At 44.2% G+C, this 16,457-nt stretch overlaps 1 protein-coding gene across 4 annotated transcripts in view; it reads right to left on the bottom strand.

Annotated features, from left to right (window-relative positions):
- Positions 1–4,655: 4,655 nt before the first annotated feature.
- D2HGDH (D-2-hydroxyglutarate dehydrogenase) overlaps positions 4,656–16,457 on the bottom strand; it is a 34,577-nt gene continuing 22,775 nt past the window's right edge. For 2 of the 4 annotated variants that reach the window (XM_073360411.2, XM_073360412.2), the window contains 5 exons: positions 15,640–15,808; positions 14,696–14,839; positions 13,299–13,441; positions 11,668–11,833; positions 4,657–10,151 (listed from right to left, as the gene is read on the bottom strand). In XM_073360411.2, coding sequence (XP_073216512.1) covers positions 9,892–10,151; positions 11,668–11,833; positions 13,299–13,441; positions 14,696–14,839; positions 15,640–15,808 — 882 coding nt within the window. In that variant the 3' untranslated portion in view covers positions 4,657–9,891. Of the gene's footprint in view, positions 10,152–11,667; positions 11,834–13,298; positions 13,442–14,695; positions 14,840–15,639; positions 15,809–16,457 lie in introns of all 4 variants that reach the window. The other 2 variants (XM_073360409.2, XM_073360410.1) reach the window with 2 other exon arrangements.

The following is a 16,457-nucleotide window of genomic DNA, read 5'->3' on the forward strand; positions in this document are numbered from 1 at the left end:
ATTTTATTTAGTAACTTACCTTGTTCTATCTGTTATTACTTGAAACCACTTAAATCCTACTTTTTATACTTTTGTTTATTAATTAGCCCAGAGGAAGTGATTAATACCTGGGGGAGCAAACAGCTGTGCATATCTCTCAATCAGTGTTATAAAGGGTGGACAATTTATGAGTTTACCCTATATAAGCTTTATACAGAGTAAAACAGATTTATTTGGAGTTTGGATCCCATTGGGAGATGGGTGTCTGGGTGCTGGAGACAGGAGCACTTGCTAAGATGTTTTCAGTTAAGTCTGCAACTTTGGGAGTGTGGTTCAGACTCTGGGTCTGTGTTGAGCAGGCTTGCGTGTCAGGCTCATCAAGGCAGGGTTCTGGAGGTCCAAACTGGCAGAGAAAATGGGCTCAGAGGTAGTCTCAGCACATCAGGTAACAGTCCTAAAGGGGTCTCTGTGACCGAACCCATAATAACGGGATTCTTCTGTCCTAAGAGAGGACTCTGCACTTGTCCTTGTTGAACCTCATTAGATTTCTTTTGGCCCAATCCTCCAATTTGTCTAGGTCACTCTCAACCCAATCCCTACCCTCCAGCATATCTACCTCTCCCGCTAGCTTAGTGTCACCTGCAAACTTGCTGAGGGTGCAATCCATCCCATAATCAGATCATTAATGAAGATGTTGAACAAAACCAGCCTCAGAACTGACCCTTAAGGCACTCCGCTTGATACCGGCTGCCAACTAGCCATTGAGCCATTGATCACTACCCACTGAGCCCGACGATCTAAACAGCTTTCTATCCACCTTATGGTCCATTCATCCAATCCATTCTTCTTTAACTTGCTGGCAAGAATACTATGGGAGACCTTATCGAAAGCTTTGCTAAAGTCAAGGTATATCACATCCACCGCTTTCCCCATATCCTCAGAGCCAGTTATCTTACCATAGAAGGCAATCAGGTTGGTCAAGCATGACTTCCCCGAGGTGAATCTATGTTGACTGCTCCTGATCACCTTCCTCTCCTCCAAGTGCTTCAAAATGGATTCCTTGAGGATGTGCTGCATGATTTTTCCAGGGACTGAGGTAAGGGTGATCGGTCTATAGTTCTCTGGATTATCCTTCTTCCCTTTTTTAATGATGGGCACTATATTTGCCTTTTTTCAATCATCAGGGACCTCTTCCGATTGCCATGAGTTTTCAAAAATAATGGCCAATGGCTCTGCAATCACGTCTGCAATTCCCTTAGCACCCTCAGCTGCATTGCATCCAGCCCCATGGACTTGTGTATGTCCAGCTTTTCTAAATAATCCTTAACCTGTTCTTTCACCACTGAGGGCTGCTCACCTCCTCCCCATACTGTGCTGCCCAGTGCAGCAGTCTGGGAGCTGACCTTGTGCGTGAAGATCGAGACAAAGAAAACATTGAGTACTTCAGCTTTTTCCACATAATCTGTCACTAGGTTGCCTACCCCATTCAGTAAGGGTCCCAGACTTTCCCTGATCTTCTTCTTGTTGCTAACATACCTGTAGACACTCTTCCTGTTACCCTTCACATCCCTTGCTAGCTGCAACTCCAATTGTGCCTTGGCCTTCCTGATTACGCCCCTGAATGCTCGAGCAATATTTTCATACTCCTCCCTAGTCATCTGTCCAAGTTTTCACTTCTTATAAGCTTCCTTTTTGTGTTTAAGTTCACTGAAGATTTCTCTGTTAAGCCAAGCTGGTTGCTTGCTATATTCGCTATTCTTTCTGCACATCGAGATGCTTTGTTCCTGCGCCCTCAATAAGGCATTTTTAAAATACAGCCAGCTCTCCTGGACTCCTTTCCCCCTCATATTAGCCTCCCAGGGGCTCCTGCCCATCAGTTCCCTAAAGGAGTCAAAGTCTGCTTTTCTGAAGTCCAGGAGCCGTATTTTGCTACTCTTCTTTCTTCCTTTTATCAGGATCCTGAACTCGACCATCTCATGATCACTGTTGCCCAGGTTGCCACCCACTTCTACTTCCCCTACCAATTCTTCCCTGTTTGTGAGCAGCAGGTCAAGAGGAGCATGGCCCCTCATTGGTTCCTCCAGTACTTGCACCAGGAAGTTATCACTAACACTCAAAAAACTTACTGGATTGTCTGTGCACTGCTATATTGCTCTCTCCATAGATGTCAGGGTGCTTGAAGTTCCCCATGAGAACCAAGGCCTGTGATCTGGAAACTTCCTTTAGAGAGAACCAGAGAAGCAGCCCAGGGAGCAGGTCAGTGCTGGGAGCAGAGCCACAGAAGAAGCCCAGGGAACAGATCTGTGCTGGGAGGAGAACTGCAGTAACCAGAGCCAGAGGGGCCAGAGAAGCAGCCCAGGGAGCCGCACTGGAGGCAGAGCAGCAGCAGTCCAGAACCAGGTGTGGTGAGCAGCTGGGGAAAGTGAGGGGGTCCTTGGGCAGCAGGCCCAGTGCAGGGAGACACCCCCAGCCAAGAGGCTTTACAGGCCAGACTTGGGAGGGGGATCGTAACCCCAACGGGTGTGGGGGGAGCCTGATGCTGTGAAGAAGGGTCCTGCCGCCTACAGCCTGAGGGCGTGTGCTCACCGCCAGAGCAAGTGACTGACCTGCAGCATCTCTGCAGCACAGCCAGGGCCTGGGCAGGAGGCCTGGGACATGTGAGGAACAGACTGTGAACTGCCCTTACATTCCAGTGACAGCTGGTTGTGGTGTCCTCATGCCCACAGAGCAGGGTGATGGATTTTCCTTTAACCTTTCCCATTTTTTCCTTATTTTTAAAATTGATTGGTGTTTAATAAATTGTGTTTGCTTGAACAATATGCAATGATCAGTGGGTCAGGGAAGCATCCAGTGCAGAGAGAGCACCCTGCAGTGGGGACACCCTAGACCCTGCCCTAAGTGACCACAACAAGGTTGGGGGTTAAGCCCCCCCAGGAATCCTGGGCCCACACTTGTTGGGGTTACAAGGACTCTGCCACACAGGAGATTGGAAGGGGAGCCCTTGAGGTCAGACAGGCCTCTGGGTGAAAAAAAGTGGGAGAGAGGACTCAGATCCTTCCACTAGCCCGTTTCACTGGGGTAATTTTTAAGCCAGAAAAGTTCCCCATAATAGCAGGATCATTCGGCCACTTACATATATAAATACAATAAAATGGGTGCCTCTGATTTATTTTGCAAATAGCAAGTAAAAAACATCTTAAGATGGAAGCGAGAAAATAGATCAGGCAATAATCATAAGGCAACAGACTGCTTAGCTTGGGCAATATTGGGGGTGGGGCACACAGGCTTTATACTACCGTCCAATTTCAATGGATTTACTTTGTTGTAAATTGAGTAAGAGAGTGGCAATCAGGCTCATGGTCTTCAATTAGTTTTCTTTCAGCTGGTCAGTATTTTATAGCACTGCATCTAGACCAGATGCAACCTGGTAAGAGTTCCTCCTCCTTGTCCAGTCTCAGCTACGTCTCTTTTCCCCAAGACAGTAAGTTAAATCACTGCCATAGTGTTGAGGGAAGATCCTTAGAAATCTATAGCAATGACATCTCTAAAGGTGTGAGACCAATCAGGTTATGAGCTGGAGGTCCCCACCAGTTGGAAGCACCCCTATTCCTTCCTCCACCTGCTCAGTTGTAGGTTCTACCTCTCTTTCTGTTTCTTTCAGTTTCTCCATGTTGCACTTTGGTGTGGTGGCTGCACCTCACCAGGGCTTTTTTGGCTTTTTTTGTCTCTACTCTCACTCCTTCTCCTCTTCATCTATATTACAAGTAATTAACTATGCATTAGAACAGGGGTGGGCAAACTATGGCCTGGGGGCCACATCCAGCCCTTCAGATGTTTTAATCTGGCCCTCGAACTCCTGTCGGGGAGCAAGGTCGGGGGCTCCCGGAAGCAGCGGCACGTCCCAGCTCCGACTCCTATGCATAGGGGCAGCCAGGGGGCTCCACACACTGCCCCTGCCCCAAGCGCAACCTCTGCAGCTCCCATTGGCCACCAAATGGGGCCAATGGGAGCTGCAGGGGCGGTGCCTGCAGATGGGCAGCAGGCAGCGCCACCTGGCCGTGCCTCCACATAGGAGCTGGGGGGGGGGCATGCCACTGCTTCTGGGAGCTGCTTAAGCACTGTCCAGAGCCTACACCTCTGATCCCCTCCTGCGCCCCAATCCTTTGCCCCAGCCCTGATACCCCTCCCGTTCTCCGAACCCCTCAGTCCCATCCTCCTGCACCCTAGAGCCCGCACCACCAGCCAGAGCCCTCACACCCCCCACCACACCCAACCCCCAATTTCATGAGCATTTATGACCCACCATATAATTTCCATACCTAGATGTGGCTCTTGGGCCAAAAAGTTTGCCCACCCCTGCATTAGAAACAAGGGGATGGGAACCTTAGTCTCCCACTTTCCAGCTGAGTGCCTTAACTGCTGAACTATAGTCTCTTTCACACATTGGCCCAGTACATATTTAATTATTTATACACAGCGATACTCAGACAGTGCTTCAGGAGCCAAATTCGTGATCAACATTACCCAAAAGAGCCACAGAAGTGTGAATTCAGAGTTTCATTTAATATAGTGCTATAGATTCATATTTAAACAGTATGACAGGGGAAATATATATATTTATATATAAATTTCTCACAGCAAAATAACTGACCAAGTATTATTATTTTATCAACTACAATTGGATAATAATATAGTAAATATAATATAATAATATAGTAAAAGCACATCTTGATTGGTTAAAAATTAAATCACAGTGTTTTAAAACCATCTGCTGCAAAAGACACATTAAAGAGCCACTTGTGAGCATCACTGATTTATACACAGTGGAACAGTTTCATCAGGAGAGATTGAGAGAGACCTTTCCCAGAATATACCTAGTGAGTGGTGGAGGACACAAGTTCAAATCTCTTCTCAGTAGGCAGAGGGCAGAATTGAACACTCTGTCTTCCACATCCTGGCTGAGCATTCTAACCACTGAGTTAAACATTTTGTGTGGAGCTAGGCGTGCTTTGAGAATGCCTACTGGATCAGACTCTGTAGGCAAGCTAAGTGGGGAATATTTAGGGCTTGTCTACACTACCTGCTGGATCGGCGGGCAGCGATCGATCCAGCCGGGGTCGATTTATTGCGTCCAGTATAGATGTGATAAATCGAACGCTGAGTGCTCTCCCGTCCACTCTGGTACTCCACCAGAACAAAGAGCGCAATTGGAGTTGACGGGAGAGCATCAGCTGTTGACTTACTGCAGTGAAGACATTGCGGTAAGTAGGTCTAAGTACGTCATCTTCAGTTACACTATTCACATAGCTGAAGTTGCGTATCTTAGATTGACCCCACGTGGTAGTGTAGGCAAGCCCTTTGCTTGAGGCTCCGGCATGAGATCATAGAATCATAGAATATCAGGGTTGGAAGGGACCTCAGGAGGTCACAAAGCAGGACTGTGACACAGTAGGGAGCGGGGTGGATTGACCAGGGAATGTCATCTAGTTCTGCTGGGAATGTCTGCATGGGGGATGGGAGAGCAGGGGATGACCCTACTTGAGTGAGGATACCTGAGCCTGTACCCTGAGCTGGGAGGGGGTTGGACCCAGGAGACACCTTTGTCCGGGAAACTGGACAAAGGCGGGGGGAGGAGTGAGACTGCGGGCAGGGGGCTTTAGTTTTGGGCTGGCTGGGAAGATGCAGGGAACCCCAAGTCTGGGGTCTAAGCTCCTTGCCCCCCAGAGGGACCTGGCTGAGGGGTCCTGGTTGTACTTACAAGCCCTGCTTGGAACTGTGTTCCTGTCATCTAATAAACCTTCTGTGTTACTGACTGGCTGATAGTCACAGTGAATCGCAGGAAGTGAGGGTGCAGGACCCTGACTCCCCCACACTCCGTGACAAGGACCAATCCCCAGACCCCTAAATGGGCCCCTCAAGGATTGAACTCACAATCCTGGGTTTAGCAGGCCAATGCTCAAACTACTGAGCTATCCCTCCCCCCTGAGATAGGTGCCTAAATGCATGAATAGCTGTGCACATGCTCCCTGGCAGATTTTTAGGCAGCTAGGGGACTTTACCAGCAGAAATGTAGGACTTTAGGTGTCCACCGGGTGAGGCAGCAGCTGAGCAGGAGTTTTTAGGAGAGCAATAGGGCTTGAACATTGGACTTAGGCATGTAGGTGGCATCTTAGGCACCTAGTTAGGTGGATCTAGCTCTCCGTGTCTCTAGGCCTCAGCTCGCCAACTGTACAATGGGTATTGTGATGAATACATCAAAAGACTGATGTACTCTAATTCTACGATAATGGGAGTCCTAGACAGTAATATGCACATCTTCATTCTGTAGGGATCCATTCTTACAGAGACTCCTAACTGAAAAGCTAGTTAGTTTCACAAAAGGATTTAAAAGCAGTTTCAGCGCTAACCTTTTCTCCAGAGGCCCTGTGCCAACGCGTGTGGTTTTACAATCCCCTTACATAGCCCCTCTCCCATTCGACTAGGGGAAGCAGTGAAACTGTCTACACACAAAGTGCTATTGAATGCATAACCAGCATTTCCTAGAATTATCTGTTTCTTTGATTCCTCTTCTCCAGTGTAAAATATGAAACATAATCAAATGGAAATGTAGCATTTTATACTTACCATGGACTTACAGTTGTTTAGTGCCAATCTCTTCCAATTCAATAAGTACCTAAATTGTTTTCAATTTTTCTGTCTTTTTAGGATGCATTGATTTTTATGGAGTCATAATAGTGACTTTATGGCAAAATCTGAAAGCATTTCCATTCTAAGCCTGAATTGAGTCACACTGGCTATCCTGATAAATTCTTTCCACCTGATGTCTCTTTCCTGCCCTGTCTGAAGCTCCTGTGGAATTCTATCTAAGTTGGAAGTTATCCAGTCACGCCATTTTTGAGGTATGTGACTCGGAGTAACTGCTCATTTTCCAAGACTGGTCCAACCATTTCTCATTTCACTTTTAAGTCAAAGACCTTGCTGTGCAAAATGGATCAACACCTTAGCCCTCATGAAGAACTCATGCACAGGATTTGTTTCACCAAGTTTGGTTTCCAAACTATGGACAGCCTGACTGCTTCCCTGCCCTGAGAGAAAGGATAAGGGGAAGGAATCTCACTGGCAGGTGTAGCTCGCTAATTCCAACCTGGTTACAAGGGAGGTGGAGGCTGCTCTTTTTAGAAGTGAGAACTGGGGTCTACAACAGAGAAGTGTGTGCACAGAAACCCTAGGAACAGCCAAACTTGGGGAGAAGACATAGATTCATGTTACCAATAAAGCCAATTCCCAGGAAGGGGTATATGTTTGGAGTAAACACAGTTACTCAGACTGTGGGAGTGGCCAAGTTGCACTTGATGCAGGACTCATACAAAGGACGCTATATGCTACCTTTGTGCTTCCCAGGTTTTGGCACCTTTAAATTGCACTCTCCTGCCCCCGAAGAGCCACTGAAGCAGACAGAAATAGAACATAGCAGTACTCTGGCCGTGCCCACTATATATCCCCTGGGAAACTCACTCAGCCAGAGGAATTCCTGCAGGAGCAGATCTGTTTGAGTTACAGTTTCTGTGGCACTGAGTTGTACAAAGGGGCTGTATCAGACCAGGTTGTGTAGGTTTTGGTCAGAGCATAATAGGAGCTTCTGCTTACAATAAGGACACAAGGAATAAAACCTGATTGGTGCCATCATATTAAAAACAAATCAGTCTTTATTTTTATTAACTCTTATGTTTTATCAAGCTTCTTATAGTCATAAAAAAACATACATTTATTAGAAGATCACTGGAAATAACACCAAGATCCTCAAGCTGTTCTCCTAAGAAAGATTACGAGGTCTCCAGTTAGACTAGGGTATAATACTGGCAAAACATTATACAAGGTTTTGTGAATTAAAATAGTGCAATTTTTTTTTAATTCTGATCAAGTTTTAAATAGTCAAACCCCAAGTCCCTGCCAGATAATCATACATTCACTGTAAAATGTTCTCATTAAATGTAAATGTTTGTCCTGATCCAGAAAAGGTTCAGCTCAGACTTGTTTTCAGTGAGGACAATGAAATCTCACAAGCCTGGCCTGGTAAACACATGCCCTTCTGCACTTCTCTCAGGCCTCTGGCCAGCATGGCTACTTCCCATGTATCACTGCCATTGGTTGCGCTCTGCCTATTGGTGTATTGTGGCCAGAGGGGGAAGAGTTCATGGTCGTTACAAGGGGATCTTATGGATTTAGGTTTGAGGAACAATCTGTTCCTCAATTCCACTGCCCTTCAGCAGGCCAAGCCCCGCATTTCAAATGGGGTTTTATTTGCATATTTTTGGTGCTGAGGAGCTGCCAGTGACTAAGAGGTATGGAATCATGCTACCGATGTGTAGTCACCTTTCCTGCTGCCCAGCTTCTTAACTCCTATTTCTGTACAATCAATGCACCTACATTCCCCTCTCTGCTGTGCAACAGAGAGGAAGGGAGTAGAGATGTCGGTCAAGCAGCTAATAGCCCCAATCCACGAAGAAAATTAATGTATATACCCTAGTTAACACGTATATTTTCTCCTTTCCCTTCCTTGCGGATTACCAAAATGCAAGCATAACCAGATGCTGTCTTTATAAACTGGCCTCTTCTATTCCATGATGCCCCAATACGATCTTTGCCATCAAAACAGCCTAGTTTGATACATAATCACCAGTTTAGCCAAAATCTAATGAAAAACTGCAGTCTACTTCCATGAATTTACAAGATCTGTGGGCAGGATGATTACATTCTCTGTTAAACCAAGCGAGGGCACGGTGAATGGAAGAGGCAAAATTCTGTCCTGGTAAAGGGGTAAAATTCTGGCCTGGTTAGTCCAAAGCTGTCTTTGGCTCAGGGTGTTGTTGATGGGATGCTGTTTATACCTCTGATCTCAGGTTTGTAATATCTGTGTGAAAAGAAAGATTACAGAGGGGTTGACATTACTGGAAACCCTACTCTGGGTACCAACTACAGTATTTCTAGTGTGCCTGTAACTGTAGTATCCAAGTGTCAGCACGAATTGCTAGCTCTGGCTTGGCGCTAGTGAGGCAAATGCTATAAAGAAGCCCTAAACACAGCTGATCTCCGCTGGGAGTTATAGGGACAAAGATATGATCATGATGCCCACTAAGAGCTGCCTGTTGGACACCTAGTGGAGCTTAGCAAATTATTACCACTGCCATGAATTTACCAACTGTGCCAGGATTACCCCACATACATACAACTATGAGCAAGTGAGGGGCAAATACCTATAATTCCAGGATCAGGAACAGCACTGCCATAATCCTGCCATTTACACTCCAGAGATTAACCAGAATTTAATCTTCCATTTCCATAGCTGACTGCACCCACAAATCACATACCTAGATTGAAGAGGCCTAAGCTGCAGGTGTAATAATTTGCACATGTAAAATTGTAGGCCTGTGTTTGAAAACAGGCTGTAAATTGTCTTCCTATGCAGAGTAAGCAACACAGAGATTTTAAACTGCCCCACTGCCAGAAAGTGATAGAAAGCACAGATGGTCTACCAAATCTAGACACTGCTTACACTTTCTTCTTGCTGCGTGTAGCTCTTACTAACATCCACGAGCACGGACTATGAATGAAATAAAAAAACAATCTAAAGTACAGAGGAAAAGCCATCAACAGAGCATTAGAGAGTTAAGGCTTTTCAAGGGTTCCACCAGCTGGACTGGGATGGGAGATAATTCTAAGCACTGCAGCATGGGAGGGACTGGCAGGTAAGCCCCATATATACAGTCCTTTACCATTTCATTACAATCATAAAGTGAGCAAAGCAGCTTTGAAAATTGTTGTTCAGTCTGTCAGTGTCTAAAGTGCAGTTATGAGCTAGAGATACAGTCGATACAGCAGGACATTCCCCTGTTTCTCAGCAGCACGAAGCTCTCAGGAACTAGCTGGCAGTGTCTTGTAAGGGTTCAGAATCCCTTTGGGGTCCAACATGGCCTTGACTTGCTGCATGAGAAGGACTGCCTCCTGTGGCTTACTGTATTGAATGTAATGCTTCTTCTTGAAGCCCAGTCCATGCTCTGCACTGATACTGCCATTATACTGTGCAGTCCACTTGTACACAAATGGCTCAATGGCATTCAGCAGGGAATGGCTGTAGGACTCAGCTGTGATGTTCAAGTGCAGGTTTCCATCTCCTGGAAGAAAGCATAACAGAGCTGGGTCTGAGATGATTCTGATAGAGAAACTGAATGACCCTGCTATGGAAATTTATCATTGGCTCTGCTGTGTAACAAAACAGCAGAATCTGTGTTATGTCCTGAGAGCAGCTGTCCATTAGTATTCTACAAACAGTGGTTCCTCTCTTCAGACAGTTATGTGCTTGAATAACTCAGAAGGTTTCCTAGCTATTGTGCCATCTCTAAGAAGTACAGTCTGTCAGAAAGCCCTCACAATGTAGAGTAAAATAACTTTCCATTTCCTGATTTAGTGCTTTTAGAACTTCAGCCACAATATTTCTTGTGGCAAAGATTTATCTAAAAGTTACTTCATTAGGATTGTGACATTTTAATTTACCCATACCACATTATTCAATCTCTTCCAATTATATTTTTGCAACCATTTAAATCAGGGGTTCTCAGACTGGGTGTCGGGACCCCTCAGAGGGTCACGAAGTTATTACATGGGGGGTCATGAGCTGTCAGCCTCTATCCCAAACTCTGCTTTGCCTCCAGCATTTATAATGGTGTTAAATATATTTAAAAGTGTTTTTAATTTATAAAGGGGGGGGTTGCACTCAGAGGCTTGCTGTGTGAAAGAGGTCACCAGTACAAAAGTTTGAGAACCACTGATTTAAATGTACCTCTGGGTTACATTAATAGAGTTATGTTTTCTTTTGGGCTGCCTCTGAATAATGATCTTTGATTAACATCTAAATATCTATTGACTATTTGGGAATCAAGATAAATCTAAAGTTTTTAGTGATTCATGTTCACTTTGAAAGCTCTCCCAAAAGGGAACATGACTCTTGACATTAATAAGTAGAATTAAAAATAATAATCCAATTTGTTATATAGTCAAATGTGTACAAAAGACAACCTTTATTAAGCAACCTCCTCTTTAAAGACATTGCTCTAAAATATCTTCAAACAGAGAGTGCGTAACAGTGCTCCACTTCTAATGACAGCTCAGCTCTGTTAAGCAATCCATTTGTCTGTCTCCGGAGTAGCTGAAGTCAAGTTTCACTACATAAATTTCAAAATATCCCTTTGCAAATTCCAAGGCCTTTTTATCTGAATTGTATTATTTTAATCACTTTCTTCTGGTGGCTAATGGCTCAGTCATAATTGGTTTACAAATATTGCTACTCCCTCTAACAAGGACAGTGGTTACCTACCAAACATTTACATTTATTATTTGACTGTGCAGATCAAACTTATTGCCCAATTAAATCTACTCAAAACACTAGATAAGGAGCTACAAGGCAACATCTCTTTGAATAACTTCTTATACTGTGCTATTTTTGTTAGTAATTGTTAATGTTATGAAATCAATTTTTCCATTAAGCATAGGGATCATGTCTGAAATTAGTGGATTCCCACAAATCCTCACATCTCCGACTAGAGCTATAGCTCTCAGTCAGCCAATACCATCTAGTTTCCGTTTCTTAGAAGCTAAACTACAAAAGGAAATCTGTAATGTTTCCCAACTCACCTAGATGGCCATAGCCAACCACATTCTTGGCAGTCTTGCCCAGTCGAGCCCTGGTATCAATCACAAGGTCATATAGTCTCTCCACAGGGAGTGAGATGTCATATTTGTAAACACAGCCATCATGAGTTAGGGCCTCTGTGATCCGCTCCCTCAGAGACCACAATATCTGTGGTTCATTGGATCAAACAGGATAAAGTGGAGCGAGAAAATTAAAATGAACCAAATACATCAGATTTCACTCTTCATTAAGTTTGGGGATACGGGGAGAGGGGCAGGGAACTGTTATCCAACTATATAAGCTACTGTGATGGCCTTATGTCCTCCCTCTGCATATGTACTATCTTACAGCTCTCAGAAACATCCATTTATATTTGTTTGGCAAATTGGCACCATCATATGGTGGAACTATGCATGAGGTCTCTAAATTCATCAATTTCAGATAAAGCAGTACTGGTTAAAATAACGGACTTGCTCAGTACCCTGCCACTGCAGTCTTTGGTTCCCATGCACCTCAGTCCTGCCTTACCAGTACCCTGCTATCTCAGCCCATACAAACCATCTCAGCCTTGACCCACAGCAGCCTCTGGCTCTACATACGGGGCTCCTATCCAACTTTGACTGTGTTTAGTTCCTGTCTCAGAGAAAGGAGAAAACATGTAATTTCATTTTCCTGGATATTTTAGAATGGCTATTTTTCTGTCTAGAGTCAATACTCAGATCTCCTGCCAATGCACTGGCTGCAAGGGAAGGGAAAGACTATGGAAGCATCTCCCCATAAACATTCACAAAGCCACCTCACTGTCCTCTTTAAACTCTCCATTGCCAACAGGGCAACAAAAAACCACAATGGTTAGGCAACTGGTGTGCAATGACCACTACTTATCATACTGACCAGGAGTGTCTCATTGTTTCCTTGTGCTCTCCTGTTGTTTGCTGTATCTATCTGTTGTCTCTTGTCTTGTATTTAAATTGTAAACTCCTTGGGACGGTGGCATCTCTATTATGTGCTGATACAGTGCTTGGCACAATAGGGCCCTAATACAGGACCCTAGGTGCTACTATAATGTAAATAATAATCATCTCAGCTCTATGCTAGTACTCAAAGTTTGCTTCCCATACATGAGTGCAACATGCTGCTGAGACTGAGAGTCCAGTCCAACACAAGATCTTCCACTATACACACCACTGTAACATATTCCAAGGAAGTGAGGGTCAAGGTGTTGTCCAGCACTGCAAATCTTCCCACTTCTAAAGAGGAATAGGGTTATTCTACTCCATCACCTGTCAGCCTCTCTCTATTGTTTTGTTTTGCTGGCTAAGGAAATGAGGAATTTCTCTACTACTTTGTGCTCAAGCAAAATTGCATGCCCAGAGAAAGAAGATTCAGCACCTCCTCATTAACACCATAAGAGAGGGCTATGAGGAAAATATTGGCAGAACATTTGAAAACAGCCAAAAAAATTGTTGGCATATGTTTCACCACATAAACCAAGCTACAGCTTGTCCTCCTGATGTCAGGAGACTTGGGAACTCCTAAGCCACAGAACAAATTGTTTAATCATTCATCAGTGTAAAGTACAAACCCAAATAGAGAATTATTCCATGAGTGTTTGTGTAGGACAGGGAATCACCTTTATTTTCTTATCCTCTGTGGCCACAGTCCCATCTGTCACCAAACCAGAGGCCATGACATGTTCCAAGAAATTGTTCAGCTTTTCTTCATCATGGGCAGAATTGGAGCCTGATGTTTCAATTAAAATATAAAAGGGGCTTCCTGGAAATGAGAGAGGGCAGAAAAAGAGAACAGCCAGTAGAAGATAGGGATTTAATTCAGACGATTAAAAGGTCATCTTGAGAAGTCAGTGGGTTAAAAATAAAGCAACATTCTCTACAGTGACTCCTTTTGTATAAGGTAGAGGGCTGAGATAACTGATCTTCCCAAGCTTCAGCATCCTTTCACCATTCCCTATAGGAATTCTGCTGGCCAAGGCAGGACTGAAATAGCTGGGAATGCCTCCAGAGCTGTGATATGTGGGAAGACCCCCCTCATGAACAGCTGCTCTGCACTCTGCATTGGCTAGAGCGCACAGAGCTCTAGACAGAGCACAATGGATGCGATGTCCTCGACAGTTGGAAATTCTGCAAATATTTTTGATCTTGTCAGAGTATCTGCTTTGTGTTTGAAAGTGAGTATTTCAGAGTGATACTATCCATCTGTATGGAAATAAACTCTGCTACAAGGCATGCAGCTAATCTACTGCTTCCTTCAAGTTAACCAATGTAAATAAAGTCCAAAATTCTGGAACGATGCACTTTCCTGCTGCATTTCACATAGGTTCCCTCTGAGGAATCGCTCTCTGTTACTCTATAGCCTTGATGCTACATCAGTTGCTCTATGCACTGCCCTTGTTTTAATCACTCTTTATTGTAGCAGCTGCTGTTGCGATGGGGCCAATAACTTAAAATAAAATACGCCCCCCCCCCAATAATACAAAAAATTATGATTCATGTGATGTTTGTTTGAATGTCTCAGAATGACTAAGCTGGGGAGACAGGGAAGTTTGCTCAGTGATAAATTGTTACAATGTTACTGGAATTTATTCAGTCTATTTATTAGGTTACTGTCTCCTTCCTACTCCACAGGACCAGACATAGTCCCTATGAAAAACTGTCTTTTTGCTATCTCTGGAGAGACCCCTTAATAACTGAACATGTAGGCTAAACACTTCTCTTGCCCTAGCAGAAGACTAGCTGCTCCTTGGCAAGGTTGGAGTGCAGTGGTGGAACAGTGTGGGGAAGTCCAAACCTCAGTTAACCTGGATACTGGACTCCCTTCTCACCTTTGGAGAGACCTCTCTTTAGATCAACTAAGTATTTAGCCCACCATTCCCTACCTCCTCCCAAAAGAAATCCCCAGAAGATATTAGGTCTTTTTCCACAGCACAATAAAACATCAAGATACCTGGGTTCATAGCAAAGCCTTATACTCCAGATCACCTGTCTATGCACAGTACATTAATTCTAGTACCTGTCACTGGTTTGGACAGTTTGAGGTGGCTCTCAACCAATTTCATGCACTTGTCATCCATGAATTCGTATGCAGACAGGATCTCTCCCAACATGCCTTTGCAGGTAGTGAAAGTTCCAAGAACTTGAGAGAAACTCTGACAACCTTTCCACAGACAACAAACACAGAAAAAATTAAAACTGCTAACATACTAAAAAATATTACCTGGCTCAAAATAGTTTGTCCAGGGTCCAGTAAATAATTAATGATGTATGCTACACAGAACGCTGTTAGAAATGTTTGTGATGGTAAATGTTTAGAGTAGACCATGCAAGTACACCTCTTACCTGACTGGTCTTTTTCATACCAATGATTTTTAGCAAACAGGACACCTTGGATCCTATCAAGATACTTAGGGCACCATTTCCCTATTCCCTAATTATCTGGGCCAGAAGGGTGGTGAAGCAAGGAAGTGGTCAGGCAAAATATAACCAGTACAGCTAAGCACTGGATCCCTTCCCTTCTCTACTTCTACCTACCATTTTTCTACCGGAGAATGACATTTTGCCTGCCAGAGCTAAGCTAAAGCTCAAATGGCATGGTGACAGGTCCCTTGGGAATACCACAGATAAGAGAGTTTTGCTAAATCCATGACCACAAGTATTTTAATACACACCACCAAACTCTCTCAAATATTTTGTTATTAGAAATAAAATCAAGTTGGTGGTTTACAGCAGTTTACTAACTTGTGACTCTCTCAATTCTCATTCTTTCCCTGCTTCTTCTGTCACTGGTTTCAGCAGTAAAGTTATTAAATAACAGCCCCCAGGATCACCGGACAGCTTCATCTCCAGTAATATACCCCAAATCAATCTCTTGGTCCTCTGATACTGTATGAACAGCATTGCATATTGTTTCTGGTTACCAACACCACAGCTGAAGAGTGAGAGAGGGACAGAGCCTACCTAGGAAGGCCAGATTCACAGACTTGGGTTTCCGTGGACAGAGGATAGAGACAGCAGTAATGACCCCCAAAGTCCCCTCTGACCCAATGAAAAGCTGCTTCAAATCATAGCCAGTATTATCCTTCCGCAGAGAAGCCAAGCAGTTCAGAATGGAGCCATCAGCCAAGACCTGGCAGAGGACAAAGAAACAATACTGATAAACCCTTCATTTCCAATTACATAAATACACACAGGTGATGAGCTGGTGTGAAGAGATAAGATGATCAGAAGCTGCAGCAAACCTCTCAAGAGAGCCCTGCATGGATACATCTGATCCATAAAAATGGTCTGCAGATATCCACAGATTTGCAGGGCTCTACCCCTCAGTGCTGCAAAGTGGTTATATGCTTTTTTCCTTCTCCAGTCGTTGTCCCTCCCCACGCTTTTTCCCTATCACTTCTTCCACATAGCTCTCCCCGTCCAAGGCTCTCTCTCATCTACATCCTGCCCATTTTGCTCCATCAAATTCCTCTCTTCCTTACATGCTCTGCTCATGTGTCTCATGTAAAGCAAGGAACAGTTACACCAATAAGAACAGAAATGTTTTTCATACCAATCAGTGATCTTTCTCCAATGGACATAATCAGCCACAGTACGTAGATTTTAGCTTAGGACAGCTGATGTAACCAATGAAAGTAAAGTGCCAGTTTTAAAACAGTGAGGGTAATTAATCATCAGAAGTAGTAAGTTCTCCATCATTTGAGTCCTTAAACCAAGATTGGATGGGTTTCTAACAGGTATGCTCTAGTTAAAGATTGCCTTGACTTCTTAGACACATT

Source organism: Lepidochelys kempii, chromosome 9, assembly GCF_965140285.1.
Source record: "Lepidochelys kempii isolate rLepKem1 chromosome 9, rLepKem1.hap1, whole genome shotgun sequence".
Taxonomy (NCBI): Eukaryota; Metazoa; Chordata; order Testudines; family Cheloniidae; genus Lepidochelys; species Lepidochelys kempii.